Source organism: Elephas maximus, chromosome 8 (assembly GCF_024166365.1).
Source record: "Elephas maximus indicus isolate mEleMax1 chromosome 8, mEleMax1 primary haplotype, whole genome shotgun sequence".
NCBI lineage: Eukaryota > Metazoa > Chordata > Mammalia > Proboscidea > Elephantidae > Elephas > Elephas maximus.
Genome location: NC_064826.1, coordinates 50458610 through 50476355, shown reverse-complemented (window position 1 = coordinate 50476355; position 17746 = coordinate 50458610). Strand labels below are relative to the sequence as shown.

Genomic DNA, 17746 nt, shown 5'->3' with positions numbered 1-17746 from the left:
GTCTTTACAAGCATAAAAACCTGTTGTTGTCGAGTCGATTCCAACGCATAGCAACCCTATAGGACAGAGTAGAGCTGCCCCATAGGGCTTCCAAGGAGCACCTGGTGGATTTGAACTGCCAACCCTTCGGTTAGCGGCCATAGCTCTTAACCACTACACCACGGCTTTTATTGTTGTTGTTGTCAGATGCCATCAAGTTGATTCTGATTCATAGTGACCCTATGTGACAGCGTAGAACTCCCCCGTAGGGTTTTCTTGGCTGTAATCTTTTTTGTTGTTGTTGTTGAAAATATACACAGTAAAAAATATATAGCAATTCAACAGTTTCTATATCTACATTTCAGTGACATTGATTACATTCTTCAAGTTGTGTAATCACTCTCACCCTCCATTTCTGAATCTTCCCTCTGTCATTAACATAAACTCACTGCCCCCTAAGCTTCCTATCTATTCTTTGAAGTTAATATTGTCAGTTTGATCCCATATAGCTAGTTCTTTGAAAGAGCACAATATTTAAGGCAGACATTCTTTATTAAGTTAACATACTGTTTGGTTAGGAGCCCTGGTGGCGCCGTGGTTAAGTGCTGAGCTGCTAACCAAAAGGTCAGTGATTTGAATCCATCAGCTGCTCTGCTGGAGAAAGATGTGGCAGTCTGCTTCTGTGAAGATTTACAGCCTTGGAAACCCTGTGAGGCAGCTCTACTCTTGTCCTACAGGGTCGCTATGAGCCACAACCAACTTGACAGCATCAGGTATTGTTTGCTTTAAAGAAGACTTCAGCGGATATGTTTGGCTTAGGAAGCAGATGGCAGTCTTTCTTTTGCAGAGCCGCTTGGCAAGTTTGAACCTCCAACATTTTGGTTAGCAGGTAAGTGCTGAACCAATGCGCCACCAGTAGGCTTTTATTAGAGCTATAATATTTGCTGGGTTTTAATTTATTTGGAGTTACATGTATGCATGCCTCTTTCCTAAGAAAATCACTAAGCCAGGAAGAAGTGTTTAATAGATACATTTTGAAAAATAATCTTAAATGACAGGAAGTGCCTTGTTTTCCTAAAGATAAAACCGAAAACTAACACAAACATGATATTCCCGTGTGATTCGGTTTTCTCAAGCAGGTGTAATCAATAATTTATAAACTGATCAGTATTTTATTATGGGCAAAAAAAAAAAAGCATACAATTTCAAATACTATACATGCATATCCTATTTGGAAATATCAAGAGTATTTTTATGTACGAAGACGTTTACCGCCTTAATAGCTAATAGATTAATATACTAACCTCATTAAGCCAAAGGATAGGTACAATATAGTTCCTCTTCAGACCCTTTAATGCCCTGTAATAGACATTGAAAATAACGATGGAAACATATGCTAACAAATGTATACATATATAACAGAACCCAAAGCAAACAAACAAACCATTGCCATCCAGTCGATTCTGACTCATAGCGACCTTATAGTACAGAGTAGAGCTGTTCCATAGGGTTTCCAAGGAGCGGCTGGTGGATTCAAGCTGCTGACCTTTTGGTTAGCAGCCGTAGGCCTTAATCAATGTACCACCAGGGCTCCATATATAACAGAGATTTTAGTAATTATTACTTTAAACAAATGTTCAGAAATCAGTTGCCCTTGAAAATTGCTTGAATTTCTTGACTTTTTTTTTCCCCATAATGGATCATTTAAATTTTAATATAGCTGTTTCTCAGATTTTTCCACTCTTATAATTCTTCCCATTAGATTGACTCTCAAACTCAGATTTTCCCTTTCAAAAAATTCTACTCTTGAAGGTAAAATATGAATTCTGGAAATTATTGTCATAGAAATATTTGGACATCTAGCAAAATGAAAGATGTCACCAAATACTCAAGTAGAAAACATTATAAAATATGTATAAATACAATTTCAATAAACACTAGATATGATTCTAAATTATAATTATAAGCATTTAATACAGAATGTTTAATGACATTAAGCTAAAGAGAAGTTGATATTTGATATTCTTTCTACTAACTTTCATAGATTCATTCACATTCTTACAAGAAAATAATAACAATCATATGATAACCTTGTTCAAGACACTCACTCAATTTTTTTTGCTGGCTTGACCAACATATTGACCTGCAGCCGTTTTGCAAATTGTAAAGTAAATCCAGTTATCTAAAAGGAGAATAAAAACTCTCTTAACAAGTTTAAAATAAGCATAGAAGAGTAATTTATATCAAATTGTTTAAAGTCAATTAGAAACATTTCCATTATTGGTACTTCTGACCCCGTAAACTACTAAAAAGATTTATAAAGTTCATACACTAGAAAACTAACAATGACTATCAACATTTTGTATGCAACGATAGGAAGAAACCAATATAAGTTTCACTGAAATGAAAGTTTCAGTAATTTATCAAGAAAGTAGTAATCTGATCAATAAATTGTAGTTGACAGGAAGGAGAGTATTTATTTTTTCTTTCATTTTAATTTTTAAAAACTAATGTTAACAAAATCAGATCAATAATATATTTGCTTACAGGTTCAACATCCAAATATGTCCTATGTTCTTCTTCATTTGGATGTAAGCCTTCAACAGATTCCATAATATCTGGACTTGCATGTAGAAAATGGGGAAGGGAAATGTACACAGGTTTTCCTGAAAACAAGTTTTGAGAGAATTGGGAATTAATGATTTTCCTCATTTCAAGTACCACTCAGAAAAGATTTCATTTAAAATAAAGCCTTTTAAAATAAAAAAAAGAAAAAATGTTGTCTTAGACATCTAGTAGGCTAGAAGTCCAAATTCAGGGCATCAGCTCCAGGGGAAGGCTTTCTCTCTCTGTTGACTCTGGAGGAAGGAAGGTCCTTCTTGTCAATCTTCCCCTGGAGTAGGAGCTTTTCCGTTCAGGAACCCCAGGTCCCAAGGACGTGCTCTGCTCCCAGTGCTGCTTTCTTGGTGGTAAGAGCTCTCCAACTGTCTGCTTGATTCCTTTTCCTTTTATCTCTTTTCAGATAAAAGGTGGTACAGGCCACACCTCAGAGAAACTCCTTTTACATTGGATCAAGGATGTGACCTGGTGTTATATCCCACCCTAATCCTCTTTAATCACAGGCAGAGACTATGATTTATAACACATAAGAAAATCACAAAATGGAGGACAATCACACAATACTGGGAATCATGACCTAACCAAGTTGACACATATTTCGGGGGGACACAATTCAATTCATGACAAGTACATAGTTGGTTTTGAATCCTGAATTGGGGGTGGGGGGTAAGAATGAGGATGATGGAGAATTTTAACATCACATCACTATTGAACAAAATAAAATATAAAATTCTGTATCTTCCTACTGTTCCTCAGTTAACGTCTGTTGGTCATACTTAAGCTGTAAATGTTCAACGTGCAAGGTTAGCCTCTTAACACAAAGTTTCAACCATACATGTTGATGTTTCAAAAATACCTCCATTGACTAAGAATTAATATCTTTACTTTAAGAGTAGCTTTTTTTTTTTCTCCATCACATTCCACTATGATGAAAGTGAACAAGATAAGACGGACTTCAAACTTTGTGTTTAAGTCAATTCTTGTTTCAGAGACATATTGAAAGTATGTTTACTTATATTTACTATAAGACCTCAGGCTGCTAATCAAAAGGGTTGGTAGTTCAAATCCACCAGCCACTCCTTAGAAACCCTGTGGGGCAGTTGTACTCTGCCCTATAGGGTCACTATGAGTCAAAATCGACTCAACGGCACACAACAAGAAGGATCGAAAAAGGTAGAAAAAATGTTAACTAGATAACTTGGGACACTCAGAGTACTCTGGAGATTATTCTTATCTTACCCAAATCCAAAATTAGCACGAGGAAATATAAGTAGTGTTCACCTAATCACCTAATGATAACTAAGCTTTGCAACACAATTGGGACCTCAAAAACAGCAGAAAATCAACACCAAAAATTTGCTGGCACCACCATTGCCATTTTGCCCTTATGTTTTATTACTTTAATTTTAGGACTTCATGTGGAAATTTAGTTAGGGTAAATGCCACATTTCAAAGAATCTGGAAATTATGCCATGGACCATGATACTGAAAATATTTACTCACCGTCTTTGCATTTGCCAATGTCTAGCACACCATATGATGTGCAGTTCTTTGAGATTATTCGTTCTGTGCAGAAACAATGATTGTCTGGATTTTCAAGTGGAGATGCGAAGGCTCTGGATGGAAGGACAAATCTATACACAGGAATTCCTTTCAGATTAACTTCAGATCCAAACACAGCATAGATTGACCTAAACATAGGTTAAAGAGAGAGAGAGAGCTTCATTTCAGGAACCTGATATATATCCCGGAGGTATTTTTTAGTTTTATATTCCTGCTTCAAATTAAGAAAATACAATACTTCTGTTAGAATTTTAAGTTCTTGTTTAATCTTAGGAAAATAATTCTTGTGAAATTTTAAGACATATCAAAACTTGATACCTGAGTATGAACTATTCTTACCCTTGTTCTGAAAAGCTTCTCAGAGCAGGCTATGCTTGTGAGCTACCATGGAGCACTGATACTAAAGACAGTTCTCCGAGTTAATTTTCTGTATATATTAAATATTTATATGAATTCCTTCAAATCCCTTAATTGTACCCAGTTCAAATGAAATAAAAAATAAAGCTTCTGTCTTTCAAAATTTAATCCTGGAAAGAAAGGCCCTTCTGTCACTTGGGTAGGTGCCTGTGAATGCTCGATAGAGATCTCATTCACCTCCAACCTTTACCAAGTGTCCACCAAGGCCTAGGGCTCAATACTCATCCTTCTAATCCCTTAGGTAACCCTGTGTGAAGAAGCACTGTTCTCTTCAGTTTTACAGACAAGGAAAACAAGAGTCAGAGATGTTAAATGCTTCCCCACAACCATGCAGTCTTTATGGACTGGTTGGGATTCAATAATGGCATGGGCTCCAATGCCTGTGTTGTGTTGACTGGGCCTCACCCATCTGAAAACATGCCACAGCAGTGGTCCAGCAGATTAATTAACATAGCTCTGGAATAGTTTCGTCATCATCTCTAAAAATCTGGAGAAAGATTGTGCATGCTCTTCTGGACTGGATTGTTATTAAGTATAACAACAATATATAGTACTAGTTTAACGAAAGAAACAGTTCTTGCTTCGACAGAAATGAAAAAGAGAAAAATCTTTCGTATTATGCGTAATACCCTACTACCACCCTTCAAGTTTTAAAGAGATAATAGACACTAATAGACCCATTAGGAATTCCAAATTGTATTTATTTTTTAAAAATCAAGAAAAAAAAATTCTCTAAATGATTTTTTTTTTTTTTTCTCCAAATGACATTCTTGGTTTGTGTCTTGTCACTTGGGGGAAAAAAAAAAAAAAAACTTCTGACTCACACAAATGCATTGGTGTCTCAGTTTTACCTGCATATGTCAGAAGAAAAGAACTGCAACACTCGGGTCTTCTCAACAAAAGGGGGAAATGAGGCTGCATCTGTTTAGAAATCAAGCAAGTGATATTAGATTGAATGTGTGCTGTAGAAAAATCTGGAAATCTCTATTCCAGTGTGGTCCAATGGAAATATAATGCAAACCACACATGTAATTTTGAATTTTCTATTAAACATTTTAAAAAGTAAAAAAGAAAGTGTATATTTTATTTAACTCGATATATTCCAAATATTATAATTTCCAGATGAAATCAACATAAACTTACTAATAAAATAGTTTATATTATCAAAATCTCAAAATCCAGTGTGTATTTTACCCTTACAGTACATTTCAGTTTGTTCTAGTCACATTTCAAGTGTTTAGCAGCTACATGTGGCTAGTAGCTACCATATTGGACAATGCAGCTATATACTATACACATTCACTGGTATTCAATTGCATATTAAAGTAAATTTTCTCATAAAATAAAACAAACATTTAAGAAAGAATGGTGAAATCACTGATTGTTGAAACTGTGATTGTGTTTTGAAACCCCATCCCCCACTTCATCATTAGAGTGGTATTTTCTTACCATGAAGTTCATGTAGAATGTTTATGATATTTGTGTTGTTCTTATTTTTGATAATGATTTATTTATTTATGGAGCCCTGGTGGCACAGTGGTTAAGAGCTCAGCTGCTAACCAGAAGTCCAGCGGTTCGAATCTACCAGCCGCTCCTTGGAAACCCCATGGGGAAGTTCTATTCTGGCCTATAGGGTCTCCATAAGTCAGAATCGACTCAACGGAAACAGGTTTAATGAGTGGCTGTTGAATATTTTAAAAATTATTTATTAAACTCCTTTCATTTAGATTTCCTGCCAATGGCATGAAAATATACCAAATTAAACCGTGCATTTATTGAGTTTATTAAATTTCTATTATGGTTATGATCCTATGGCACACACTAGATATATGAGGAAATAACCAGATAACATCTCCATTTGTTTCTCAAATTCGTATCACCAGAATTTGCCATTGTTCAATGCACCTGTTTACAATTAGGTTCTTTCTTTGGCAAGTATTCCAAACTTGTGACCTTGTTATAATTTCACCTTTAGTCCTTTTGTGATCACTGCCTGATCCCGGCACTTGAAAGAATTGGAAATTAACCTCCAGCTTAAATTTCCCATATAGGTCCCTATATGGCTATTACCTACAACTGCCTTTCCCCGTGCCTTAACAATTAAACGAAAAGAATACATTTAAAAGCTTTAGAAATCATTATCTGAAATTTCACTGATTTTATCCTAATTATATCCAGCAATTACCATGGGCAATAACCGCAAGATAGCTGATACTAAACCAAAACCAAAACCAAACCCATTGCTATCCAGTTGATCTGACCCATAGCAACCCTACAGGACAGAGCAGAACTGCCCCATACAGTTTCCAGGAAGAGCATGGTGGATTCGAACTGCCAACGTATTGGTTAGCAGCCATAGCTCTTAACCACTACACCACCAGGGTTTACTAGCAGGGTTTTATTGTTGTTATTTTAGAAAGAAACATTCTAAACGTACATCAACAATTTCTTTTTAAGTTTCTTCAAACTTACTGAAAGAGGTAAAGGAAGCACTTCAAAATCATGATGAAAACACATCAGAAATTTTTGTTTCATTCGTCTCTTTTTCCCAGCGCCGTAACCAAGATTCTCTCTCACAGGGATGGCATCTTCGTCCACTGCCTTCTTCCATCTCTCTCTGCTCCTAGTTTGTTTTACTTCTAGCTTCTTTTCATTTCATGCCTGAGGCTCATGGATTTATACTATTGTCATTAATTAACCTTCTACCTCCTCTTGTTAAAAACAACTACTTCTCAGCTTTGAACAGCACTGTTCAATGATTTTATTTTTTCTTAAGTGCATAAAGACATCTTCCCTAATTAGGAGGAGCACAGCGTATTTCTGTATCTAAGGACTGAAGTTTTATGCTTACACAACCACCACAGTTAGTACTCCTTGAACACTGATGCTTTATTTGCAAAAATGCTTTATTCAGGAAGGAATGTCTTCATCTCCCCCCACAGCTCAAAAACTCACAAAGTGAATCAACCGGTTGTTGCTTTTTTTCTACAAGCAAGGGATAACAAAATTAAATAAGCAGGCAAAACTGAACCATACCTTTGAAAAAGTAAGAATTCCCTGTATTTTTATGTAATTTTTCATTTAACTTTGTTCATAATTTTATATCTTTTTCTATAGGGTACTGCCTCACTAATTTTCTAAACACCACGCTTCTGCTTCTCAGTAGTTCAAAGTTCACCTCTGACATTAATCGCCTCACGGAATTAGATTCCCATAGCTTTTAAAAGTCTTTGTACTTAAGCTAATAGGCATATTTCTACTTTGCTTTTTCTTCAAGTGAATAATACACCAGAGCTAACCATACCTCAAATTCGTAGCACTTACTTTTCTCCCAGTTCTAATTCAGAGTTCTCAATTTTTCATCTTTTCCATGGTTTTGAGATATCTAACCTTAGTTTTTTTAATTTTTATTGTGCTTTAAGTGAAAGTTTAAAAATCAAGTCAGTCTCTCATACAAAAATTTATATACACCTTGCTTTTTACTCCTAATTGCTCTCCCCCTAATGAGACAGCTTGCTCCTTCCCTTTTCGTGTCCATTCTGCCAGCTTCTAACCCCCTCTGTCCTCTCATCTCCCCTGCATATAGGAGATGCCAACATAATCTCATGTGTCTACTTGATCCAAGAAGCTCATTCTTCACCAATATCTTTTTCTATCCCATTTTCCAGTCCAAACCCTGTCTGAAGAGTTGGCTTTGGGAATGGTTCCTGTCCTGGGCCAACAGAAGGTCTGGGGGCCATGACCACTGCGGTCCTTCTAATCTCAGTCAGACCATTAAGTCTGGTCTTATGAGAATTTGGGGTCTGCATCCCACTGCTCTCCTGCTCCCTCAGGGGTTCTCTGTTGTGTTCCCTGTCAGGGCAGTCATCGGTTGTAGCCAGGCACCATCTAGTTCTTCTTGTATCAGGCTGATGTGGTCTCTGGTTTATGTGGCCCTTTCTGTCTCTTGGGATCATAATTACCTCATGTCCTTGCTGTTCGTCATTCTCCTTTGGTCCAGGTGGGTTGAGACCAATTGATGCATCTCAGATGGCTGCTTACTAGCGTTTAAGACCCCACATGCCACTCTCCAAAGTGGGATGCAGAATGTTTTGTTAATAGATTTTATTATGCCAATTGACTTAGATGTCCCCTGAAACCATGGTCCCCAAACCCCCGCTCCTGCTACACTGGCCTTTGAAGCATTCAGTTTATTCAGGAAACTTCTTTGCTTTTGGTGTAGTCCAGTTGTACGGACCTCGCCTGTATTATGTGTTGTCTTTCCCTTCACCTAAAGTAGTTCTTATCCACTGTCTAATTAGTGAGTACTCCTCTCCCTCCCCCCTCTCGTAACCATCAAAGAATATTTTCTACTCTGTTTAAACTATTTCTCAAGATCTTATAATAGTGGTCTCATACAATATTTGTCCTTTTGCAACTGACTAATTTCACTCAGCATAATGCCTTCCAGATTCCTCCATGTTATGAAATGTTTCTCAGATTCATCACTGTTCTTTATCGATGTGTAGTATTCCATTGTATGAATATACCATAATTTATTTATCCATTCATCCGTTGATGGGCACCTTGGTTGCTTCCATCTTTTTGCTATTGTAAACAGTGCTGCAATAAACATGGTTGTGCATATATCGTTTGTGTAAAGGCTCTTATTTCTCTAGGATATATTCCAAGGAGTGGGATTGCTGGATCCTATGGTACTTCTATTTCTAGCTTTTTAAAGAAGCACCAAATTGATTTCCAAAGTGATTGGACCATTTTACATTGCCATCAGCAGTGTATAAGTGTTCCAGTTTCTCCACAACCTCTCCAACATTAATTATTTTGTGTTTTTTGGACTAATGCCAGCCTTGTTGGAGTGAGATGGAATCTCATGGTAGTTTTGATTTGCATTTCTCTAATTGCTAATTATCATGAGCATTTCCTCATGTATCTGTTAGCTACCTGGATATCTTCTTTAGTGAAGTATCTGCTCATATCCTTTGCCCATTTTTTAAATGGGTTATTTGCCTTTTTGTAGTTGAGTTTTTGCAGTGTCAAGTAGATTTTAGAGAACAGGCACTGATCAGAAAAGTTATAGCTAAAAACTTTTTCCCAGTCTGTAGGTAATCTTTCTACTCTTTTGGTGAAGTCTCTGGATGAGCATAGGTGTTTGATTTTTAGGAGCTCCCAGTTATCTAGTTTCTCTTCTGCATTGTTAGTAATGTTTTGTATACTGTTTATGCCACGTATAAGGGCTCCTAACGTTGTCCCTATTTTTTCTTCCATGATCTTTATCGTTTTAGATTTTATATTTAGGTCTTTGATCCATTTTGAGTTTGTTTTTGTGCATGGTGTGAGGTATGGGTCTTCTTTCATTTTTTTGCAGATGGATATCCAGTTATGCCAGCACCATTTGTTAAAAAGACTGTCTTTTCCCCATTTAACTGTTTTGGGGGCTTTGTCAAATATCAGCTGCTCATATGTGGATGGATTTATGTCTGGATTCTCAATTCTGTTCCATTGGTCTATGTATCTGTTTTGACTACCGTGGCAGTACAATAGGTTCTAAAATCAGGTAGAATGAGGCCTCCCACACTGTTCTTTTTCGGTAATGCTTTACTTATCTGGGGGCTCTTTCCTGTCCATATGAAGTTGGTGATATATTTCTCCATCTCATTAAAGAATGCCGTTGGAATTTGGATCAGAATTGCATTAAATCTATACATCACTTTAGGTAGAATAGACATTTTTATGATGTTGAGCCTTCCTATCCATGAGCAAGGTATGTTTTTCTACTTATGTAGGTCTCTTTTGCTTTCTTGCAGAAGTGTTTTGAAGTTTTCTTTGTATAAGTCTTTTACATCTCTGGTAAGATTTATTCCTAAGTATTTTATCTTCTTGGGGGCTACTGTAAATGGTATTGATTTGGTGATTTCCTCCTCAATGCTCTTTTTGTTGGTGTAGAGGAATCCAACTGATTTTTTTTATGTTTATCTGGTATACTGATACTCTGCTGAACTCTTCTATTTCTTTCAGTAGTTTTCTTGATGATTTCTTAGGGTTTTCTGTGTATAAGATCATGTCATCTGCAAATAGAGATACTTTTACTTCTTCCTTGCCAATCTGGATGCCCTTTCTTTCTTCATGTAGCCTAATTTTCTGGTTAGGACCTCTGGCACAATGTTGAATAAGAGAGGTGATAAAAGGCAACCTTGTCTGGTTCCTGATATCAAGGGGAATGCTTTCAGGCTCTCTCCCTTTAGGATAATGTTGGCTATTGGCTTTGTATAAATGCTCTTTACTATGTTGAATAATTTTGCTTCTATTCCTATTTTGCTGAGGGTTTTTATCATGAATGGGTGTTGAACTTTGTCAAAAGCCTTTTCTGCATCGATAAAATCATGTGATTCTTATCTTTTGTTTTATTTATAAGATGGATTACATTAATTGTTTTTCTAATGTTGAACCATCCCTGCATACCTCGTATGAATCCCACTTGGGCATAAATTCTATTGGCTAGAATTTTGTTGAGGATTTTGGCATCTAAGTTCATGAGGGATATAGGCCTGTAATTTTCTTTTTTGTGTGGTGTCTTTACTTGATTTTGTTGTCAGGGATATGCTGGCTTCATAAAATGAGCATAAGAGTATTCCATCCTTTTCCATACTCTGAAATACCTTTAGTAGTAATAGTGTTAACTCTTCTGTGAACCTTTGGTAGAACTCTGCACTGAAGCCGTCTGGGCTGGGATTTTTTTTTTGTTGGGAGTTTTTTGAGTACTTTTTAACCTTTACTCTTGTTATAGGTCTATTTAGTTGTTCTACCTCTGTTTGTGTTAGTTCAGGTAGGTAGTGTGTTTCTAAGAATTCATCCATTTCTTCTAGGTTTTCAAATTCATTAGAGTACAATTTTTCATAGTAATCTGATATGATTCTTTTAATTTCAGTTGGGTCTGTTATAATATCGCCCACCTCATTTCTTATTCAGGTTTTTTGCCTCCTCTCCTGTTTTTCTTTTGTCAGTTTGGCCAATGTTTTATCAATTTTGTTGATTTTTTCCAAAGAACCAGCTTTTGGTCTTGTTAATTCTTTCAATTTTTTTTTTTTTTTTATTTCATTTAGTTCTGCTCTAATTTTTATTATTTCTCTTCTTCTGGTGCCTGAGGGTTTCTTTTGTTGCTCTCTTTCTATTTGTTCAAGTTGTCGGGATAATTCTTTGATTTTTGGCCCTTTCTTCTTTTTGGTTGTGTGCATTTATCAATATAAATTGACCTCTGAGCACTGCTTTGCTGTGTCCCAAAGGTTCTGATAGGAAGTGTTTTCATTCTCACTGGATTCTCTGAATTTCTTTATTTCCTCCTTAATGTCTTCTATAACCCAGTCTTTTTTGAGCAGGATATTGTTCAGTTTCCAAGTGTTTGATTTCTTTTCCCTGCTTTTTCTGTCACTGATTTCTATACTATGGCCTATGGTCAGAGAAGATGCTTTGTAATATTTCAATGTTTTGAATTCTGCTAAAGCTTGCTTTATGACCTAATATGTGGTCTATTCTAGAGACTGTTCCATGTGCGCTGGAAAAGAAAGTATCCTTGGCTGCCGTTGGGTGGAGTGTTCTCTATACGTCTATGAGGTCAAGTTGGTTGATTGTGGCATTTAGATCTTCCATGTCTTTATTGAGCTTCTTTCTGAATTCCAGTCCTTCACTGAAAGGGGTGTGTTGAAGTCTCCTACTATTATTGTGGAGCTGTCTATCTCACTTTTCAATACTGATAGAGTTTGTTTTATGTATCCTGCAGCCCTCTCACTGGGTACATAAATACTTAATATGGTTATATCCTCCTGGTGCATTGTGCCTTTAATCATTATATAGTGTCCTCCCTTATCCTTTATGATGGATTTAACTTTAAAGTCTATTTTGTCAAAACTTAATATTGCCACTCCTGCTCTGTTTTGATTGTTGTTTGCTTGATATATTTCTTTCCATCCTTTGAGTTTTAGTTTGTTTGTGTCTCTAAGTCTAAGGTGTGTCTCTTGTAGGCAGCATATAGATGGATCGTGTTTTTAAATCCATTCTGCCACTCTCTGTGTCTTTATTGGGCATTTAGTCCATTTACATTCAGCATAATTATGGCTAGGTATGAATTTAGTGCTATCATTTTGAAGTCTTTTTTTGTGTGTTGTTCACAGTTCCTTTTTTGCACTTAATTTTTTTGTGCTGAGTAGATTATCTTTATACATTGTCTTTTCCTCATATTTGTTGTTGATTTTGTTTCTGCTGAGTCTCTATTTTTTTTCTTGTATTTTATTTTGATGTGCAGGATAGTTTGTCTCCTTTGTGGTTACCTTATTATTTACCCCTACGTTGATAAATTTAAACCTAACTTTTATTTCTTTGTATCACCTTGTCTTCCTCTCCATATGAAAGATCTATGCCTACATTTCTTAGTCCCTCTTTATTGTTTTAATGTTCTTTTATATAATAACATCACTGTTTCACTGTTTTGAGCATTTTTTTAATCTGGATTTATTTTTTTGATCTCCCTGCCTGGGTCGACTTCTGATTGCTCTGCCCAGTGTTCTAGTCTTGGGTTGATACCTAATATTATTGATTTTCTAACCAAAGAACTCCCTTTAGTATTTCTTGTAGTTTTGATTTGGCTTTTACGAATTCCCTAAACTTCTGCTTATCTGGAAATGTCCTAATTTCACCTTCATCTTTGAGAGACAGTTTTGCTGGATATTATTCTTGGCTGGCAATTTTTTTCCTTGAATGCGTTTATATAAGTTATCCCATTGCCTTCTTGCCTGCATGGTTTCTGCCGAGTAGTCTGAGCTTATTCTTATTGACTCTCCTTTATGGGTGACTTTTTGTTTATCCCTAGCTGCTCTTAAAATTCTCGCTTTATCTTTGGTTTGGGCAAGTTTGATTATAATATGTCTTTGTGACTTTCTTTAAAAGCTACCTTACATGGAGTTCGATGAGCATCTTTGATGGACATCTTCTCATCTTTCACGATATCAGGGAAGTTTTCTGCCAACAATCTTCAACAATTCCCTCTGTATTTTCTGTTAGCCCTCCCTGTTCTGGTACTCCAATCACTCATAGGTTATTTCTCTTGATAGAGTCCCACATGATTCATAAGTTTTCAAAAAATTCTTTTATCTGATTTTTCTTCAAATATATTGGTGCCAAGTGCTTTATCTTCAAGTTCACAAATTCTACCTTTCACTTGCTCAATTCTGCTCCTCTAACTTTCTATTGAGTTGTCTAATTCTGTAATTTTATTGTTAATCTTCTGTATTTCTGATCGTTGTCTATGGATTTTTCCAGTTTATTAAATTTTTCATTATGTTCCTGGATAACCTTTTTTAATTTCTTCAACTGCTTTATCTGTGTGTTCTTTGGCTTCTTCTGTGTATTGCCTCATTTCCTTCCTGATGTCTTAAAGGGTTCTGTATATTAATCTTTTGTATTCTGTCTCTGGTAATTCCAGGAAGGCACTGTCATCTAGAAGATCCCTTGATTCTTTGTCTTGAGGGCTTGTTGAGGCAATCATGCTCTGTTTCTTTATGTGATTTAATATTGACTGTTGTCTCCAAGCCATCTATAAGTTATTGTATTAGTTTATTTTATGTTTTCTAACCTTACCTTTGATGTTCAGGGCTCCTAGCTTGTCATAAATATACTTGTTTCACTTGTTTTTTGGGGTCTTTGTTGTAAGGGGGCTTGCCAGAAGTGTCTGTTTATTTTGCCATTGTGGCCCCACCTCTCCAACCTTAGTCTTGCTGTGTTTTCTTTTCTTTCTCATTCCTGACCATCTTTTCCAAAATAGATCGGTCTGTCTTGTACCATCACTGATTCTACCTCAGCTTTAAACCTCACTTTTTTTGTTTTTTCTTTTGAAATTATCTTAATTTTTTTATTCTTTCAATTCTAAGTTGTTAGCTGAACAGTGTTAACAAGGAAGTGAACAGTAACTATCCTAGGATTTTTTAAAACCCTTATTTGTGCTTCTAGCATGGGAGACTGTGAAGTAAAGTTTTTACAAAGGAAACTTTTCCCTAGTAATGCAATAAGAGCAAATCCTCTGTGGTTAATCTTTGGGAAGCTTGTCACATTAATAAAAACAGACATTTATTAAGCCTATGTTAAAATAGAGACCTTTCATGCTGTGGGGATATAAAGACAAATAAACTCATACCCTCATCTTTGAGAACACAGTAGACATCATGGTGAATTTGTGGGAGAGGGTGAGGAGATTTCATTGGATTCTTAACACAAAACAAGGTGTCCTTACCTGTGCCATTAATCATGTCACAATAACTTGTCCAATAGGAGAGATTCCTTAGGATGAAAAAAGAAAGAAAATTAATAGAGCATTCTAATTTCAAGAGTACCTTTCTTTCTCACAGTACTTTTTTTTGTGTGTGTCATTTAATACTTCGGCTAATATAATGAAGATTAAGTGTGACATTTCTTAAGTTTAAGAAATGTCCCAATTCATTTGGTCCATGTTTGAAGGTTTCATCTTGTTAAGCTGAATTAAGTGACTGATTCCTCTAAACAGGCCGATTATAAAAGAAAAATTGCAAAACTCTAAGCTAGTTAGAAGCAACACAGTTCTGAAAGAAGAAAATTGAGAAACATTTATAAGAAACTTAGATATCTACTAAAGGGAGATTCCCCCCCCACCCCCAATAGGAGAAATAAACTATTTGGTAGTAGGTTTAAGTGTCTGCACTGAATAGAAGGGAAGTATTTATTAAGGGAGTAACTGATAGAAGTCTAGTATGAGGTAGAAGAGGGGAGTGGGGAGGAGGGGATTAAAAGAAGCAGGTGTTTAGATGAATAGAGATTAGAAACATTTAGACAAACAATTTATACTTTTTTGCCCTTCTAGTTCTTTCATGAGACTAGTTTTTTTTTTTTTTTAGTTCTTTCATGAGCTGGCATTAAAGTAGGACAGATTTTATTAACTTATGTTCTGGTACCTAAATCAGCCATACACAACCAGAAATAATAAAAAAATTGAGTAATAATTTCCCTGTAGCTTCACCACTTTTTAGTGATGTAAAAACTTTTTCTCCCACTCTTAGCATCCAGTTAGATGTCAACCCAGGGTGTTTCTGTTGCTGCTGCTTTTTTTAAACAGAAAATAAAATGTTGATCAGGCTCCACCTTGCAGTAATCAGTAAAATCAAGATTATCGTAACCTTAAACGGATGTGAAACTCTGACTCCAATTAGGACCTCTTAGCCACTCTCCTCAAAACTTCTTTATAATATGGAAACAGTGAAATGCTCCTTAATAAACCAAATATGGATGTGATTTCCACCAAAATGAACATTTAGAAGTGTCTCTTTTTTTCCCTTAAATGTTTCTGTAAATAAACATGTAACTACGGGATCTTAAGAATAAAAAGTTCTATATTAGCAAATATTTCACTGATACAAAATGCATAATTTTTAGATAATGGCTCATTATGAGGCAATGATTATTGATATTAATAAAACATCTCTTTCCATTTTTATTTATTTAATCTCTGTAAGTTTTTATTACTTTATTCTTTTTCAGGAAATAACTAGTCTAAAACATACTTAATGAGTTGTTTTTGTTAGGTGTCCTTGAGTTGGTTCTGACTCATAGGAACCCTATGCACAACAGAATGGAAACTGCCTTATCCAGTGCCATCCTCACAGTTGTCATTATGCTTGAGCCCATTGTTGCAGCCATTGCGTCAATCCATCTCGTTGAAGGTCTTCCTCTTTTTCACAGACCCTCTACCAAGCATGATGTCCTTCTCCAGGGACTGGTCCCTTCTGATAACATGTGCAAAGTATGTGGGGCAAAGTCTCACCATCCTCCATTCTAAAAAGCATTCTGACTGTACTTCTTCTAAGACAGATTTGTTTTTTTCTTCTGGGTGTCCATGGTATAGTCAATATTTTTCACCAACACCATAATTTAGAAGCGTCAATTCTTCTTTGGTCTTTCTTATTCATTGTCCAGCTTTCAGATGCATATGAGGCAATTGAATATACCATGGCTTGGGTCTGGCAAACCTTAGTCCTCAAAGTGACATCTTTGCTTTTTAACACCCTCAAGAGGTCTTTTGCAGCAGATTTGCCAAATACCAAAACATCATTTGATTTCTTGACTTCTGCTTCCCTGGGTGTAGACTGTGGATTGAAGTAAAATGAAATCCTTGACAACTTCAATATTTTCTCCATTTATCATGATGTTGCTTATTGGTCTAGCTGTGAGGATTTTTGTTTTCTTTATGTTGAGGTGTAATCCATACTGAAGGCTATATATTTTTTGATCTTCATCAATAAATGCTTCAAGTTCTCTTCACTTTCAACAAGCAAGGTTGTGTTATCTGCATATCACAGGTTGTTAATGAGTCTTCCTCCAATTCTGATGCCCCGTTCTTCTTCATATGGTACAGCTTCTTGGATTATTTGCTTAGCATACGGAGTGAATAAGTGTGGTGATAGAATATAACCCTGGCACTTACCTCTCCTGATTTTAAACCATGCAGTATCCCCTTGTTCTGTCCAAATAACTGCCTCTTGGTCTATGTACAGGTTCTTCATGAGCACAATTAAGTGTTCTGGGATTCTCATCCTTCACAACATTATCTATAATTTGTTAAGATCCACAGTCAAATACCTTTGCGTAGTCAAGAAAACACAGGTAAACATCTTTCTGGTATTCTCTGCTTTCAGCCAAGATCCATCTTACATCAGCAATGATATCCCTCATTCCACATCTTCTTTTGAGTCTGGCTTGAATTTCTGGCAGTTTTCTGTTGATGTACAGCTGCAACCACTTTTGAATAATCTTCAACAAAATTTTACTTGTGTGTGATGGTAATGATATTGTTCAATAATTTCTACAAAGTTATCCTTTCTTTGGAACGGGCAGAAATATGTATCTCTTTCAGTCACTCAGTGAGGTAGCTGTCTTCCAAATTTCTTGGCATAGACATCCGAGCACCCCCAGTGCTGCACTCTTTGTTGAAACATCTCGGTTGGTATTCCATCAATTCCTGGAGCCTTGTTTTTCTCCAATGCCTTCAGTGCAGCTTGGACTTCTTCCATCAGTACCATCAGTTCTTGATCACATGCTACCTCCTGAAATTACTGAGCATCAACCAATTCTTTTTGCTAGAGTGACTCTGTGTATT

General features: G+C 36.1%; 1 protein-coding gene across 10 annotated transcripts in view; it reads right to left on the bottom strand.

Moving 5' to 3' along the window:
- CD36 (CD36 molecule) overlaps positions 1-17746 on the bottom strand; it is a 113359-nt gene that overhangs the window by 5647 nt on the left and 89966 nt on the right. For all 10 annotated transcript variants that reach the window (XM_049893590.1, XM_049893593.1, XM_049893588.1 and 7 more), the window contains 6 exons: positions 14855-14901; positions 5430-5499; positions 4102-4289; positions 2527-2645; positions 2088-2161; positions 1284-1338 (listed from right to left, as the gene is read on the bottom strand). In XM_049893590.1, coding sequence (XP_049749547.1) covers positions 1284-1338; positions 2088-2161; positions 2527-2645; positions 4102-4289; positions 5430-5499; positions 14855-14901 — 553 coding nt within the window. The remainder of the gene's footprint in view (positions 1-1283; positions 1339-2087; positions 2162-2526; positions 2646-4101; positions 4290-5429; positions 5500-14854; positions 14902-17746) is intronic.